Source organism: Bos indicus x Bos taurus, chromosome 16, assembly GCF_003369695.1.
Source record: "Bos indicus x Bos taurus breed Angus x Brahman F1 hybrid chromosome 16, Bos_hybrid_MaternalHap_v2.0, whole genome shotgun sequence".
NCBI classification, from domain to species: Eukaryota; Metazoa; Chordata; class Mammalia; order Artiodactyla; family Bovidae; genus Bos; species Bos indicus x Bos taurus.
The window spans coordinates 6,522,017-6,539,559 of record NC_040091.1 but is presented as its reverse complement, the minus strand read 5'-3'; the positions used below and the strand labels follow the sequence as shown (position 1 = coordinate 6,539,559).

Below are 17,543 nucleotides of genomic sequence, written 5' to 3'. Positions count from 1 at the left end.
AAGACCCTGATGCTGGGAAAGTTTGAAGGCAGGATGAGAAGGGGATGACAGAGGATGAGATGGTTGGATGGCATCATATTTGATGGATATGAATTTGAACAAGCTCTGGGAGTTGGTGATGACAGGGAAGCCTGCCACGCTGCAGTCCATGGGTTCAGAGAGCATTGGGCACAACTGAGTAACTGAAATGAACAGAACTGATACTAAAATCCTGAGTTCTTCACACTTCTCTATTACAGTTCACTTCTAATTCAAGAATGCATTTAAATCAGTTCTGATGAGGTGAATGAAACTGGAGCCTCTCATACAGAGTGAAGTAAGCCAGAAAGAAAAACACCAATACAGTATATGGTAAAGATGGTAACAATAACCCTGTATGCAAGACATCAAAAGAGACACAGATGTATAGAACAGTCTTTTGGACTCTGTGGGTGGGAGAGGGCGAGGGTGGGATGATTTGGGAGAACGACATTGAAACATGTATAATATCATATGTGAAATGAATTGCCAGTCCAGGTTCGATGCATGATACAGGATGCTCAGGGCTGGTGCACTGGGATGACCCAGACGAATGGTATTGGGAGGGAGGTAGGAGAGGGTTCAGGATGGGGAACACCTGTACACCCATGGCAGATTCATGTTGATGTATGGCAAAACCAATACAATATTGTAAAGTAAAAAAAAGAAAAAAGAAATAGATTGATCATAAAATAATAATAATGGCACCCTACTTTCAAAGTATACCCATAATTTTTTCTCTCCTACCACTTCCACTTGAAAATACACTGGATCCTTGACCCTAAGCATCTATTGTTAACATCAGCCATAGTGATTTTGTGAAGATGGAGTTCAGCATAGGTGAGACCATGCCATTGCTCTACTGAAAACCTGTGATGACTCCCACTTCACTCTGAGTAGAAGCTACAATTCTTACATTGACTTAAAGAGCTCACCATGATCTGGCCCCTTTTTACTTCTCTCCCTACCTCTCTTATACTCTTACCATCAAATTACTGTGTTTGCATCATGAGGGCCCCTATATTGATCCTGGAGCACATCAATCAGGTTCCTACCCCTCCTGTAGGGCCCTTGTACCAGCTATTACCTCTCCCAGGAGTGCTTTTCCTTCAGACATTCACAGGCACAATGCCCCTATTTTCTTCAAGTATCTTCTCAAATGCCACCTTTTCAATGAGGCCTACAAGCCACCTAAAAATTCAATTGTCCTAGAATTCATACATGCTTTTTGCTAGCTCTGTTTTCTTCTCACTTTTATCTTACTACTTATCACCTTCTAATTTACTAAACACTTTACTGATTTTTATATGTATTGTTTATGGCCAGACTTCTCCATGATAAAATGCTAGCTCTGGAAGCAAGGAATTTTCATTTGTTCTCTAATTAATCACAAATACTTCTTCTTAATTTGGAGTATAACTGCTTTACCACGTGTGTTAGTTTCTGCTGTACAAAGAAGTGAATCAGCTACATGTATACATATATCCCTTCCCTTCTGAGTCACACTACCTCCCGAGTCACACTCCCTCCCCATCCCCAGCTGTCTAGGTCACCACGAGCACCAAGCTAAGCTCCCTGTGTTAAGCAGCTTCACACTAGCTATCTATTTTACATATCATAGTGTATATGTCAATGCTACTCTGTCGATTTGTCCCACCCTCCCATCACAAATACTTGTGAGAGTTCCTGGCATGGACTAGGTACTCAACAAGTAACTTTTAGATATGTGAAACCAACAAGTAAAACTTCTATAGAAGATAAAATATGTTGCATCAGTGACAATCTGAGTTATCTTACAAAGTCTAAGCAGGGCCATGAAATATGTCTCAGAGTTAGTGATATTAAGACTGAGATGCAAATGATTAGAGGTAGTTATATAAGCAAAGTTGGGGGCTGGGGAGTAGATCCTTTCAGAGGAAACAGTGCATCAAGGCCCCTTGGTAAAAAAACCACTAGGAAAGACTGAAATGAATTAATATGGTTGGGGCTAAGGAGAGCAATTGAAGGGATGATGAAAAACTATTAGTGAAGACTGAAAGGAATTTAATATGATTGGGACTTAGGATAGCAACTGAAGGAATGGTAAAATGTGGGACTAAAAATATAAGAAGGAATTATTTTAAAGAGATACTTAAAAGTGATCATGTAAGTTATCTTCTAAATGAGGGTATTCCTAAGAATCAAAGTGGATTTCTCTTCATAATGGCACAAGGACAATGTATATAATCTGGTACTGTCCTGGGAAAACAAGGACTGCTTCAAGTAAAAAAAAAAAAGAGAAAGAGAGAGTTTGATCATCCAATTGTAAATGTTTTTATAGTATAAAATTTAGACTTTTTCCCCAATAGCTAATAGGAAGAGATTAAAGATTAATGCAGGAGCATGATTATAACATTATGTAAAAATTGTTACTCTGGTAGCAAGTTGGAGAGCAGTGCAAGGCAGCAAGCCTGGAGGCATGGAGAAGAGACTGGGGGGATTCTGCAGTGGAAGGACAGAATGATGGAGACCCAGATCAACCAAACTGAGTATGGACATGGCAACGAATGACTTTAGAGGCCACTTGATCAAATTTAGTGGAATTCAGTGAAATACAAAGTATAAGAAGAGAAAAATAGTGAAACATTAGAATTCTGTCATTACAAATCAAAGGATGATGGTATCACATTTTTTAGCAAAAAAGAAAAAATGAAGGAGGAAATTGTTTGAATGAATATAGAAAGATTAGCTCAATTAGAATATACCACATTGGTTTTTCCAATGCTTGTTTGATTTTTCCAAATAGCCCATGGACAGTTGAATATGTTGCTATGAAAAGAGAGTTAAGGTCATGGTTTAGGTAAGGGGATCATCAATTTATGGAGAAGAATTGAATCTTTGAGAGCAGACGCAACAATTTAGGGAAAATGAATGTGCAGGGTGCAGAGGAAATAGCACTAGAGCATTTTAAGAAGAACATGGTCAATATTGTCATTGGCTGTGACGATTCCACTGGATTTAGTGAGGAAGAGTAGAGCAATGGCCTTTCCAGAGCAGTTTCAGTGATATACTGGTTGCAGATTTCAGACTGAACTGGTAGAGACATGAGGGAATGGCCAGATTTCAAGCCAGCAACTGAAGCCAACACTTGGAATTTATCTGTGAAGATGTCAAGGCATGCGGTCCAGAAATGTGTGTGTGTGTGTGTGTGTGTGTGTGTAAAGAGAGACATGAAGAGAGTCAGAGAAAGAGAAGCAGGGAGGAAGAATGAATTGGTGATTAAAAAAAAAAAAATAAGAATTCAAGTAATGAGAAATAATAAAAACGGGAAGTCCCTAAGAGGGAAATGGAGAATGGCTTGCTGCATAAGTAAGGGTATTTTATTAAAATATTATAAGCTAAAAGAAGGAACACATTTTCCTTGTGATAGAAACTAAGTGCATGTAGGTTGTTATGTGGTTTGGTGACAAAATTTAATGGAAGTTCTTATTTGTCTGAATCTTTTTTAAAAAAATTCTGTGTCACAGAAGCCAACTTCAGTAAGGATTAGATGAAAGATTGGGGAGTTTGGGGAAACAGAGAGAGAATCTGAAAGAGCCATTATTGATAATTGAATGTAGAACTTACAAAGAAATACAGAAGTGTCTGGTGTTTATATTCTAATCAGATATATGAAACTATTGTTAGAAGTTTTGAACTGTTTTAATTTCTTACCAGTTTAACAGATTAGAAATTTTTTTCTGTGTATTTATTTAGTTATTTAGTCACCAAGTTTGTAATATGCACAAGTATATTTTAAATTTGACTTTGGAATTTTTAGAAAAACAAATATAGTTATTATTCTTTTTAAAGAAGGAAATTAATTATATTTTCAAATTTATTTATACTTACCCATGCTGGCAATTATGCTATGTACAGGCAATCTAGACGGTCCATGATAAAATGACCTTGGTACATTGCTTTTTTTCTGATGGTCGTGGTTTTTAAATGCTGAATTCTCTTCTTTGGTAATATTAATATAAAAACATGTATCTGTGGCATTCATAATATATCGAGGACCTGGATTCAGCAAAATGTTTTTATTATCCTCCCTCCTAATACCAATCAAGCAGACACCAAACCTTAATTTAAAAAAGAAAATAAAGGAGTTTAAGTTTAAAGTTCAGCAAAGGTCTTAGTTTTTTTCTTAAGCTTGCATATTAAGAAAATAAGTAAACTATTAAAAGGAAAAGGAAAAGTAAACCTCAAATAGGAAGACTTTAAAGCTTGAAAAGATCCTATAAGTTCAAAGTTCTTATCTCTATAGAAGAAAACAAACCAAAAAAAAAAAAAAATCCAGTATCTTTAGTGTTTTGTGAAATCAATTTGGATACTTAAGACTATATATACATTTTTTAATAAAAAAGAATGGAATAAAAGATAAAAGAAAACATCAAAGTAAATATCATTTAAGGGCATTTTTTTGGGGGGGAGGTAAATTTTGTGTTTATACTGGGTCTTACCATCAAATGTATATCTTAATTTGGCCAAAAAATAAAACAGTATTTTAATTAACACTTTAAAATTTAGATCTATATAAAAGATTCATTTTCTTGTGAATTTCTACAGCACTAAAATGTTTTTAAAGATAATTGAAAAGATGCTAAAGTCAATACTGGGCTTCCCTGGTGCCTCAGACAGTAAAGAATCTGCCTGCAATACAGGAGACCTGGGTTTGATCCCTGGATCAAGAAGATCCCCTGGAGAAGGGAATGGCAACCTGCTCCAGAGTTCTTGCTTGGAGAATTCCATGGAGAGGAGGAGCCTACTGGGCTATAGTCCATGGGGTTGCAAAGAGTTGGACATGACTGAGTGAAAAATGCTTTCATTTTCAGTCAATATTCCTACTAAATTATACTTTATGCCCAAGAATCTTAACTTGTAGAGACCATACAAAAGGTGAGAATTCAAATGTCTCAATAATTATGATAATAATTCAAAAATACTTCAATATGAGCACCAATATGGGTTACATTATGGAAAACTGGATGTAAATTAATATTTTAATTCCATTCTGAGAAGGAAACATACTTTTTGTGTGCATGGAAAGAAGCATATGTGAAGCTCTTTCCTTCATATTCAGCAAAAAATGTGCTTTCTTCCAGAACGATGTGGTACACTTCATTCCCAGAGCATCTGCCGTACATCTTCTGCCACTGTTCTGGTGACTGCTGGCCTTCTCTGCAACAAAAGCACACACACATACACACGCACAGAGACAAACAGTGAATGTGGCTCAAAGCACAGTTGCTGTCCTACATACTCCAGAGTTTCCCAACTTCAGGAGGAACAAGCACAGTTCAAATAAGTATCTGTGTTCAAAGTGATGACGTCATCACCAAATATTTACAAAGAGTCACCTACAAGAATTTTGAAACTACAGAATATAGATACTTGCTAAATGGAAAATTCTTTAAAAGAATTTCACAATCCAGTTAATAAAAGCATTTATTGTGATCATGAACCATTGAGCTGTAGCAACTGAATTTTTATGTGTATTAAGTCATGCACAGCCTATATATACTTGTCTTATAGTCTCAATAATATAACCCACTTCATCCCATTTATAAGACCTGCTTGGCCCCTGTATGTTTTTTACTTTGCTTTGTATTTAAAATTATAAATATACACATCTCAATTATTCAGTTTGATTTCATAAAAAAATATACTCTTTATTTCTGTCCAAATCATACAGTGGCATTCTCTCAATTGTGTAGAAGTTAACGAAAGATACATTTTGTGATAAAAGAATCTCTGAAAGAGATTTTCGAAAGTACTTTTTAAAAAGAAGGTAAGTTTATCACAGAAAATGTAGTTTCTTTTTCCCCCCTCTAGAATAGCCTGCTCAGTGGCTTTAGAAATGTATCAAAAATTCAACTTATGCAAAATTTATTGTGAAGATACATGAATGATTTCCCATTTTGTACAATAAATTCCACTTGGTGAATAAAGCTTATGAACTGTTAAGTACAAGAAATACACATTCTAGAATAAATGTGATACATTTATAAAAATCAAAAATATTTCACCATAATCTCTGTAGCTTCTGCATGGATTAAAGTCATACCTATCATATTTTTAACTGAGTTTTGTTTGAAGGGTTACTGGGAAATAAACATTTATAAACATTTTCAAAGTGGCAGTAAGTTTTTTTTTTTTTTTAATGTATATTTTCCAGGTATGTTTCATTTGTAGTTCATTCCTTCTTGAAAGTGAAAGCCGCTCAGTCGTGTCCAACTCTTTGTGATTCCATGGATTGTGGAATTCTCTAGGCCAGAATACTGGAGTGGGTTGCCATTCCCTTTTCCACGGGATCTTCTTAATCCAGGGATCAAACCCAGGTCTCCTGCACTGCAGGTGGAGTCTTTACTGCTGAGCCACAAGGGAAGCCCAAGAATACTGGAATGGGTAGCCTATTTCTTCTCCAGCAGATCTTCCTGACCCACTAATCAAACTGGGGTCTCCTGCATTGCAAGCAGATTCTTTACCAACTGAGCTATCAGATCAGATCAGATCAGATCAGTCGCTCAGTCATGTCTGACTCTTTGTGATCCCATGAATCCCAGCACGCCAGGCCTCCCTGTCCATCACCAACTCTCGGAGTTCACTCAGACTCACGTCCATCGAGTCAGTGATGCCATACAGCCATCTCATCCTCTGTCGTCCCCTTCTCCTCTTACCCCCAATCCATCCCAGCATCAGAGTCTTTTCCAATAAGTCAGCTCTTTGTATGAGGTGGCCAAAGTACTGGAGTTTCAGCTTTAGCATCATTCCTTCCAAAGAAATCCCAGGGCTGATCTCCTTCAGAATGGACTGGTTGGATCTCCTTGCAGTCCAAGGGACCCTCAAGAGTCTTGTCCAACACCAGAGTTCAAAAGCATCAATTCTTCTGCACGCAGCCTTCTTCACAGTCCAACTCTCACATCCATACATGACCACAGGAAAAATCATAGCCTTGACTAGATGGACCTTTGTTGCCAAAGTAATGTCTCTGCTTTTGAATATGCTATCTAGGTTGGTCATAACTTTCCTTCCAAGGAGTAAGCGTCTTTTAATTTAATGGCTGCAGTCACCATCTGTAGTGATATTGGAGCCCAGAAAAATAAAGTCTGACACTGTTTCCACTGTTTCCCCATCTATTTCCCATGAAGTGATAGGACTGGATGCCATGATCTTCGTTTTCTGAATGTTGAGCTTTAAGCCAACGTTTTCACTCTCCACTTTCACTTTCATCAAGAGGCTTTTGAGTTCCTCTTCACTTTCTGCCATAAGGGTGGTGTCATCTGAATATCTGAGGTTATTGATATTTCTCCCAGCAATCTTGATTCCAGCTTGTGTTTCTTCCAGTCCAGCGATTCTCATGATGTACTCTGCATATAAGTTAAATAAGCAGGGTGACAATATACAGCCTTGACGAACTCCTTTTCCTATTTGGAACCAGTCTGTTGTTCCATGTCCAGTTCTAACTGTTGCTTCCTGAGCTGCATACAAATTTCTCAAGAGGCAGGTCAGGTGGTCTGGTATTCCCATCTCTTTCAGAATTTTCCACAGTTTATTGTGATCCACACAGTCAAAGGCTTTGGCATAGTCAATAAAGCAGAAATAGATGTTTTTCTGGAACTCTCTTGCTTTTCCCATGATCCAGCAGATGTTGGTAATCTGATCTCTGGTTCCTCTGCCTTTTCTAAAACCAGCTTGAACATCACGATGTTCATGGTTCACATATTGCTGAAGCCTGGCTTGGAGAATTTTGAGCATTACTTTACTAATGTGTGAAATGAGTGCAATTGTGCAGTAGTTTGAGCATTCTTTGGCATTGCCTTTCTTTGGGATTGGAATGAAAACTGACCTTCTCTAGTCCTGTGGCCACTGCTGAGTTTTCCAAATTTGCTGGCATATTGAGTGCAGCACTTTCACAGCATCATCTTTCAGGATTTGGAATAGCTCAACTGGAATTCCATTACCTCCACTAGCTTTGTTCATAGTGATGCTTTCTAAGGCCAACTTGACTTCACATTCCAGGATGTCTGGCTCTAGGTGAGTGATCACACCATCATGATTATCTGGGTCTTGAAGATCTTTTTTGTACAGTTCTTCCGTGTATTCTTGCCATATCTTCTTAATATCTTCTGCTTCTGTTAGGTCCATACCATTTCTGTCCTTTATCGAGCTCATCTTTGCATGAAATGTTCCTTTGGTATCTCTGATTTTCTTGAAGAGATCTCTAGTCTTTCCCATTCTGTTGTTTTCCTCTATTTCTTTGCATTGATCGCTGAAGAAGGCTTTCTTATCTCTTCTTGCTATTCTTTGGAACTCTGCATTCAGATGTTTATCTATCTCTTTCCTTTTCTCCTTTGCTTTTCGCTTCTCTTCTTTTCACAGCTATTTGTAAGGCCTCCCCAGACAGCCATTTTGTTTTCTTGCATTTCTTTTCCATGGGAAAGGTCTTGATCCCTGTCTCCTGTACAATGTCACGAACCTCATTCCATAGTTCATCAGGCACTCTATCAGATTTAGTCCGTTAAATCTATTTCTCACTTCCAGTGTATAATCGTAAGGGATTTGAGTTAGGTCATACCTGAATGGTCTAGTGGTTTTCCCTATTTTCTTCAATTTAAGTCTGAATTTGGCAATAAGGAGTTCATGGTCTGAGCCACAGTCAGCTCCTGGTCTTGTTTTTGATGACTGTATAGAGCTTCTCCATCTTTGGCTGCAAAGAATATAATCAATCTGATTTTGGTGTTGACCATCTGGTTATGTCCATGTATAGAGTCTTCTCTTGTGTTGTTGGAAGAGTGTGTTTGTTATGACAGGGAAGCTTAAGACTTAAGATCCTGGGCCTTGGAGTCTGACTGCCTGATCTGAACCCTAACTCTACAATCTTGGGTGAGTTATTTAAGTTCTCTATGATACTTTACTTCCATAAAAAAAAATTATCAGTGGTACTGGGCTGCATTAAATGAGATAGTACAAATAAATCATTTGGCAGTACAAATTAATCATTTAGCAGATTTGGGGAGCATAGTAATCTTCAGTAAATATTAGTTTACATTATTATTTTGCTGGTATATCTTCTTTATTGCAGAACTTTGGAGCCACTTTCAACATTCCTAGTCAACAATATGAACAATATTACTCTTAAAGCCTTTACCCTTTTTTTCTATAATATTAATATATTTTTGGAAATAGGAAAATGTAAAACAAAACACATTTGACTATGGAATACATATGGCTACATCTAACTACTGTTTCCTAAGAATGATTATTCTTGATGGAGAACACCTTTTCCTTTCAAATAAAAACAAAGCTATCTTTGATATGTACCATACTGCTGCTTGGCAAGATAGCACTTGGCAAAGACAGAATCCATTTAAAAGGCTGAAAACATGAGAGAAGTTGCCAGTAATTCATCAGGGTTTCTTTGGCATCTGAAAGGCAGCATAGGGTCAAATAATAGTTGCATAAGGGCACTAAGAGCTGTTCGAGTGAATTACAAATCTAATTCCAGCTGCTGAAATGGAAATGCAATGTGGTAACTTGGAAGGAAACAGAAAAGGAGGGATTTTGACAAGGATGACTGTAATGAATTTCCTTCAATCACTTGCTTGTCTTCATGCTATTTCATAATGGCACCTTTTTACCAAACGTTTTTTAATGAGACTCTAATTTCAGCTAATTGTAAATATACAGAATTTTTTCCTTTTCACTTCATGTTAATTGCTTGAGAAATGTTGGAACTTAGCCACTCCATCTTCTACTGATGGGTATGTCTGGGTCTCACTTATTAATTCCTACATGAAATATTTATTGAGCACTTGGGATGTGCCAAGAAAAGTTCTAGATTTCAAGGCTAAGGCAGTTGACAAAAGGGCAGAAATGCTTTCTTTCTTGAAGCCTCTAGTGGAGGAAAACTGGCAGTAAAGCAAATTATGTGTTGGAAGTGGTAAGTGGTAGGGAGAAAAAAGAGAGAGAAATTTTCAGGGCTGGGTTGGAAAATAAATGCATAATTGAAGTAGACCTCCCTGAGAGAATAACATCTAAGTAAAAATCCTGAAAAGAGTGAGAGAGATAACCATAGCAGAGAAGACTGCTTATGGCAGAAGCAACAGCAAGCACTTCCCTGGGACAGGGCGGTGCCTGGGGTGGATGAGGAAAAGGAAGGAGGAGGAGGAACTGAGGCCAGAGGAATAACTAGCAGGGAAATGGGTCACACGGGGATTTCTAAAATCTTAAGATCATGTTGGGCTTTATTGGGAAAATTTGCAAAGATTCTGATTTATATTTTGCAAAAAATCCCTCTGGTCATTGTTCTGAGAATAGACTGAAGCAGTGGCAATGACCAGTGAGGACTTTACCACAAGGATCCAGCCAGAAGGTGATGGCTTTGGACCAGGGGAGATTCTGGGCATGTTCTAAAGGTGGACCTAGGTGTATTTGCTGACAGAAAAGAAAAATAGGAATAAACACCTTAAGGACCGAATGTTCATCAGAAATACAAAAATTAAATGATCGAATGAGTGAATAAATAAATAAATTCCATACAGCTAAAAGTGAAAATGCAAGAACTAATGCTTAGTGAGAATCATGGGGAAATATCAAATATAAAATGTTTGAAGAATTAAGGAGCTTTAGGTAGAGTATTTAGTGAACTAGGTCCTAGGGAGAAGACAGGTAAATCAGAGATCATATATGTGGGCTTCAGAAACAATTGAAATAAAAAACATTTCGAATGCTAGGTTCATGGATGCTCATGATAATATTCTTGTGCATTTAAGTGTCTGAAATAGATTTTAAAAATGAAATGCATGTTCACAAAAATGAAGAAACAAGCCAAAACTAGTAAGGATTTTAAGTTTTTGTTGATATAATTTTTCACTGCTACCTTTCAAAGAAGCATTATAGGGTATATTATACACCCACCCCCTTTACCAATGTTTTGAGAGTAACATTTTATTTAGGCAGAAAGTAATATTTTCCCTTTATACTATGATGAATGTATCAACTTTTTTCCAAATGGCTACCCAGTTATTCAATTTATTGAATAGTTCAATTTTTTAACCAATGATTTATAATAACTCCATTATCAAACACCAAATTCCGAGATGCCTATGGGCCTCTTTCTCAACTTTCTAGTCTGTCAAGTTGATTTGCCTTTGTCCATTCCCTAACACTACACTATATCAATTATTTTAGGTACAAAATTGTTCTAAAATACATCAGGGTAATCCCTCTCTTTATTGTTCTCCTTCAAAATTTTTCTTGCTATTTTGGTTTCTTCATTTTTCCATATGAACTTAAAATCAGCTTGATTACTTGAAAAAGAAAATTGTTGATATGATTATCGCAATGATTAATAAACCTGGGTGAAACTGACATCTTTGTGATACTGACATAACTTCATTTGTATGCTTGTTATTTGTCTCTTTCTGCCACCATCTCTCACTTAGCATGAAGCAGAATGTAAACACCATAACTTCTCAGACTATCTATCTTGTTTTCTGTGGGAGCATTTTACAGAATACGGTGAAGTGACTTCAAAACATATTTGTTTAATGACAAAATTTGATTCTTCTGAAACCTTTAAGATGCATGCTAGTATTATGCCCATCACATAGATAAAGAAACAGGATCAGTGGTTTCAAGTCTTTGGTCTTGCCAGCACAGATAGAAGAGTCTGTGACAAACACTGCCTTTTATTCAGAAACTTCAGTTCTGAATAGTCTAATATTCAGTGTGAATGTGGAGCTATTCTATTTCTTTTCTTCGGGCTACTAGAATTTGAGAGCCAAATTTTACTCCAACCTTTATTAATAATACAGGGCATTTCAGAGCCTATGGATTTGTTAAAAAAAAAAAAACAAAGCATAAACCTTTTGTTTTCAACTTATCATTCTCTCCTTATTTTCTTTCATCTTTTCCTACTTCATGTATCTGGGCAGACTTAACTAAAGATTATATTTTAATGAGACAAAAATAATCATATAGCTGAGTAAATAATCTATTTACATTTTATACAAGAGAATTCTACCACTTAAATAACTCTTGAATGCACCACTTACCCTTTTCTCCATCATCAACTCTTACACTCTTAAAATATTCCTACTCCATTTCCTTGCCTCTTATATGGATTGGTGCTACAATAAGAATGAATTTCAAAATCTCAAATCACTTCAGGTCACTTTCCTGTTAAAAATAATTAAAGAGTTTCCTCCTCCCATCTGAAAAAGGTAAACTTTCTCATCATCACTACCAATCCCTCCTGACCTATGCCATGCCTGTCTTCCAAATTTCATCTGTCATTTCTGCCTCCTTTTTCTTGGGTGCTCCAGCAAACTTTAGTTTCCCCTGATCAAGAATCTCTCTTATCCAGGTCTTCTAACCTGTTCCTTCTTCCTCCTATGTCCTCCTCATTCTTGGACCCACAGTTCAGTCATTACTCTTTCAGCCATGCAGTGGTGGACTTCATGATAGTATAACATTAAATTATATTGACTAATCCTTAATGTCTTGCTTCCTTGTGAAATAGGCTCCATGGGACAAAGGACCATCTCTTGTTTACCATGCTATCTCTGAGACAAGACATCTGGTCTGACAGAGTAAGTCTTAATAAATGTTTTGTTAAATGAACAGAGTATAACCTAACAGTGTTCTTCATGCTCAATTACTAAATTTTTTGCTTTTCTAATTATATAATTCCTTTCTCCTTCACCAAAATCATTTTTACATCTTATCAATTACTTTCCCTATGATGAATTTGCTATTAGAATGAGGAGAAAAAGCCTTCACTGAGTTTCATAATCATAAATGGACATGAAAATAACTTAACCTCAGCAGCAGTAAAAAACAATAAAGATACTAAGGACAAAAAGCAAAGAATGAAAAGCTTCATGAAAATTATGAAAAGCCATTTAAGAAAGATTTACTCTGTGTTTACATGAATCGAATGACCATTTAGGGAAGACAGTCTGCTTCTGCATTTACTTACTGTTAGCCTCAAAGTAAACTCCAGCATGTAAAATAATATAGCCTGTAGTTTATATTTCTGACCCTTTACAGGCTACTTTACCATACTGACTGGTAATGCAGTAGTAATTGCATTATGCAGTAACTGACTGTATAGTAACTGACTGGAAATTAAACAGTAATAAATTCTTCCTAGACAGATTTATGTCTACCTTAATTTTCAAAATAATGCCAGCTCCAGTTGTTAGAAAAGGTGTTAGTAGAAAAAAGAAAGAGAATAAAAGAACATAAAAAGAAAATATTCTACTAGGAAAATAGAGGAAACACAGAATAAAAGCTTGTGCTCAATGCTTGAAAAAAATCTCTATTTTCCCTGAACAAAAGGTCATGCTGTAAAAATTCATAAATCCAATACCATAGTCATGAGAGCCTTAGAAAAGTTTCAGTGCACATCCTAGAACCAAAGGAGGCTTATGCCTGCTCCTTTCTGCATGCTTAAACCCTAAACAAAGGTCTTACATATATATACACATATATTTGGAAAAAGAAAGGAGAAGTATAAGGAGAGGTGATAGAGAACTGTTTATGAGAAAACAAACAAAAATGTCTGGTGAAGTAAATTGCAACTTTCATGTCAAAATTTTCAAGACCCTGTAGCCTTCACCCAAGCTCTTTTAAATCTCCAATTCCTGTCCAGTAATAATAATGTACTGGGGAGCTCCCACTTCTTTCAAATCCTGTTCAATGATTAGAAAGCTCTGTCTCATCTGATTTGAAAGTCCAATCTTCCCAGCTGAGGCTAATTCTCCCTGGAATGCTGCGGCTCTGAAGTGACTCACACTGGTCATCAAAGGCATCTCCTAGAGTCATGTAAACATGTTTGTGGAGTGTGGAGGGGTGGGACCACTTCCCTGTGTACCATCCCTGGGAAGGAAAAAATTTCTGTCCACTCTGTCTAACCTACTTCCCAGACAGATGTCCCGCGCACCTTACAGCCTTTGGCTTCTTGGGTTTCCTCACCTCATAGCAGCACCTTTAGACAGGGTACCACAGAGAGAACATAGATCTTTTCAAGTCATCAGCTCTGATGCCGGAAACCCATGCATGGGAGTGCAGATTCTGCCATCTCTCTCTCTTTGATTCTTTTTTCCTCATGTTCAAATCAGAAAACTACATACACCAATGTCCAACTGGGGAAGGACATACTGGTCCCTGCTTTCTGCAGACACGCCTTATTCTCCACGAGTATTAATTAGGTCATTTCATGAACTTCATTTCATGAGGCTAGTGAAAATGAAAGTGTTAGTCACTCAGTTGTGTCCAACTCTTTGCCACTCCCAGGCAAGAACACTGGATTGGGTTGCCATTCCCTTCTCCAGGGGATCATCCTGACCCAGGGATTGCAACTTGAACCCAGGTCTCCTGCACTGAAGGCACATTATTTACCATCTGCACAACCAAGGTAGGTGCAAACACACTGTGTTGCTCTACTGGCTTTCTCTGATCTTTTCTTTCTATGGAAGGGTGGGGAGATTAGAAAATGGGATACTTGACTCTTTTTCCTCCTTGGTTTTAGATTGTGGTCACCAATTTGGGGACAAGATGAAAAGTCCCTCTCACGATCATAAAAGGCCAGAAGTGGGCAGTGACCCAATTCTTGGAAGCCACACCCCTTTCCCCAAATAGTTGGAATAATCCCACTCACTCACTGGCATATGAAATTATCCAGCCTATAATACTAACCACCCTATATTTTAGGTCTGTCTCTGAGATGGACATAATCTGTCTCTGAGACAGAATATTCCATATTCTGTCTATGGAATGTGTATCTCTCTAAATAAACCTGCTTTCACTAAAATAAAATAAAATAAAAATTTGAAATGTTATGTTTGTTTTATTCTGCTTATTGTGCCCCAGTTAGAAATATCTAACTTTTCAGTGGTGCATAAATTAAAGTTGACAAATGATTTTGCTTTTCTTTCAAATGCAAAGTGCACATCCCTGGTTAATCCATGATTACACTTTCAAGGTAAGTGAAAGTAAAAATGAAAGTCGCTCAGTCACATCCAGCTCTTTGCTGACCCCATGGACTATACCCCAGGGAATTCTCCAGGCCAGAACACTGGAGCAGGTAGCCTTTCCCTTCTCCAGGGGATCTTCTCAACCCAGGGACTGAACCCAGGTCTCCCACATTTCAGGTGGATTTTTTACCAGCTGAGCTACAAGGGAAGCCCAAGAATACTGGAGTGGGTAGCCTATCCCTTCTGCAGCAGATCTTTCCGACCCAGGAATCAAACTGGGGTCTCCTGCATCGCAGGCGGATTCTTTACCAACTGAGCTATCAGGGATGGGTATTTATTGCCAGAGAATAAATTCACTCACATACTGTCTCCTGTGCTGCAACAAAACCAACCCACTGGAACAGGACCATCAAATAGTAAGTGCTTGGGTCTGCAACTGTAGAAATGTGCTTCCTCAGCTATTGAATGCAGTAAAAGAATCTGATATGGTTTTGATTTTCAAAGTTTCCCCACATCACTTTTCCCAAAAGCAGAAAATAAGAATCTAACTGGAATTTCCTGTTCCGGATGCAATACCCTGAAGTCTTATTATACTGCGCTCTCTGTTTTTATTTCAGGAATGTACTGAATTACCCCACTCAGTAATGTGTGCATTAAAAAAAAAAATAGCATAAAAGCTTACTTGACTGACAGCTTCCTATTTCTAAGAAGGTGATTTTTTTGTAAAATTCATACTAATAACTTTTGGAAGGTAAAATTGAATTTTTGTGTTCATATCTTCTTCATGTATTTAAAGATACCACAAAAACAAAGGTAAACTATAGAGTGCAGGCAGGCATTACTGCCTTCATGGTTGTACAGTGAAATTATTAGTGGAAATCCTTCTGCTATCTTGAACACCTCTGAATTATAATTATCGCATTTAGTTTTGCTAGTACATTTTGTTCTTTTCAAACCTAAATAATGTATTTAAATATACAATAAATGGTGTTTCAGATTCACTAAAATTCACACAGATTGCCAAATTAGCTGCTTTTATATATTCATTTTTATTACCAAATGAAATTATTTTCACCTCCATGGGAATAAAGAACATACTGTCACAAGGTGTCTTTGGTATAAATACCCATTCATCTATGTATAATAAAAGGCTTTACATATAACTGGGGGAAATCTTTGCCTTAGGAAAAGGATGCCATTTAAATTTATAATTGCAGAATTAGATAAGATAAAGTTCCCTTATTGGTGCTTTATTTTAAAGAGGATAAGAAACTATATTTGTTGCCGCATTATATTAGATTGAAAGTAGATTTTAAAAAGCCTAAAACAAGTGACCCAAAGGTTTTAATCTAATTAAAATTAACATTTTATTTAATTCCATACTCTAGTAGTTCACCAATTAATGTCAGCTTGGTTCCAGATAATTGTTTATATTCTTTAGAGGAGAGTCTTTGAAAACACACACATTAATTTAAAAATGAATGTAATTTATTCATGTGGTCTAAAGCTTCTACTTTATTTAAAAATTAAAGTATTTAATGGTATTCTGATTTTCCTTTGCTATCAGTGTCAGGAATCTACAGTCAATACTGTAGGTAAAAGAACTGATTTTGACAAATGGTAGCCTGTGTCATTGAAAACATAATTGTAATTTATGGAGTGGAAATGGCATATTGGAGTAGACAGAAACTTCTACCACAGGTGAGGTCACAAAAGGAAGGGCTAACATACAACTTTGGATAAACATTTATTCTTCCTGGTCTGGGACTCAATTTGACACACAAGTTGGATTATCTTACTAGGGAGAAAGGTAGTCAAGAACTCTAAGTAGAAGAAGTAATAAAACTCAAAATGAAGATGCTTCTGTCTTCCAGGAAGAGATTTATGCATCTCTACTCTTGAAGCAGAACTTCCCCAGTTTTTTATGTTATTAGACCTCAAAACAAAAACCTGAGTCCTAAGATTAAAACCATGTAGAGGATGATAATCAATTTTCTACCACTAGATGGAACCAGAAAGCTGTTTGCATTCTCAGGATAAGAAAAATCGCTGTGAAAGTGGCTATAACAGAGAAATGCCATTGAGCTTTCAAGCATTCTCAATAGTGAACATAAACAGTGAACATCCTTTTGAAAGCGATTTCAAAAGAAGAAATGAAATAGAGCTCAAACTTTAAGTTTGAAAGGCTGATTGTACATGAAAGTGTTCCAAACTCATTTCCCTTAAAGTTTGTTTGTTCTTCAAAATCTCTAGTGTGGTTTTCTGAAGTGCTCAGTTAATTCAAGAAGTCACCTAATTATCACACAAACAAATCCTAAAAACACTTGCAAAGCCTTTTCATCTACTTTTTAAATTGTCAGGTGAAATAGAAATTCATCTCTCATAATGACACTGCAGTCTCAGCTCTTTAATTCCATTATTAAATAGATCCTACCCCACTGATTTTCAACTGCTCTCCTTCAGCATTCATAAACATTTATAGCTAAAATGTGCCATCTCCCTGCCTCTCTCAGAACACAGACT

General features: G+C 36.8%; 1 protein-coding gene across 11 annotated transcripts in view; it reads right to left on the bottom strand.

Annotated features, from left to right (window-relative positions):
• Positions 1-17,543, bottom strand: part of KCNT2 (potassium sodium-activated channel subfamily T member 2) — a 433,505-nt gene that overhangs the window by 118,753 nt on the left and 297,209 nt on the right. For 8 of the 11 annotated variants that reach the window (XM_027564397.1, XM_027564399.1, XM_027564402.1 and 5 more), the window contains exons 15-16: positions 5,068-5,238; positions 3,889-4,118 (exon numbers count right to left, since the gene is read on the bottom strand). In XM_027564397.1, the coding sequence (XP_027420198.1) occupies positions 3,889-4,118; positions 5,068-5,238 (401 nt within the window). The remainder of the gene's footprint in view (positions 1-3,888; positions 4,119-5,067; positions 5,239-17,543) is intronic. The other 3 variants (XM_027564400.1, XM_027564401.1, XM_027564404.1) reach the window with 1 other exon arrangement.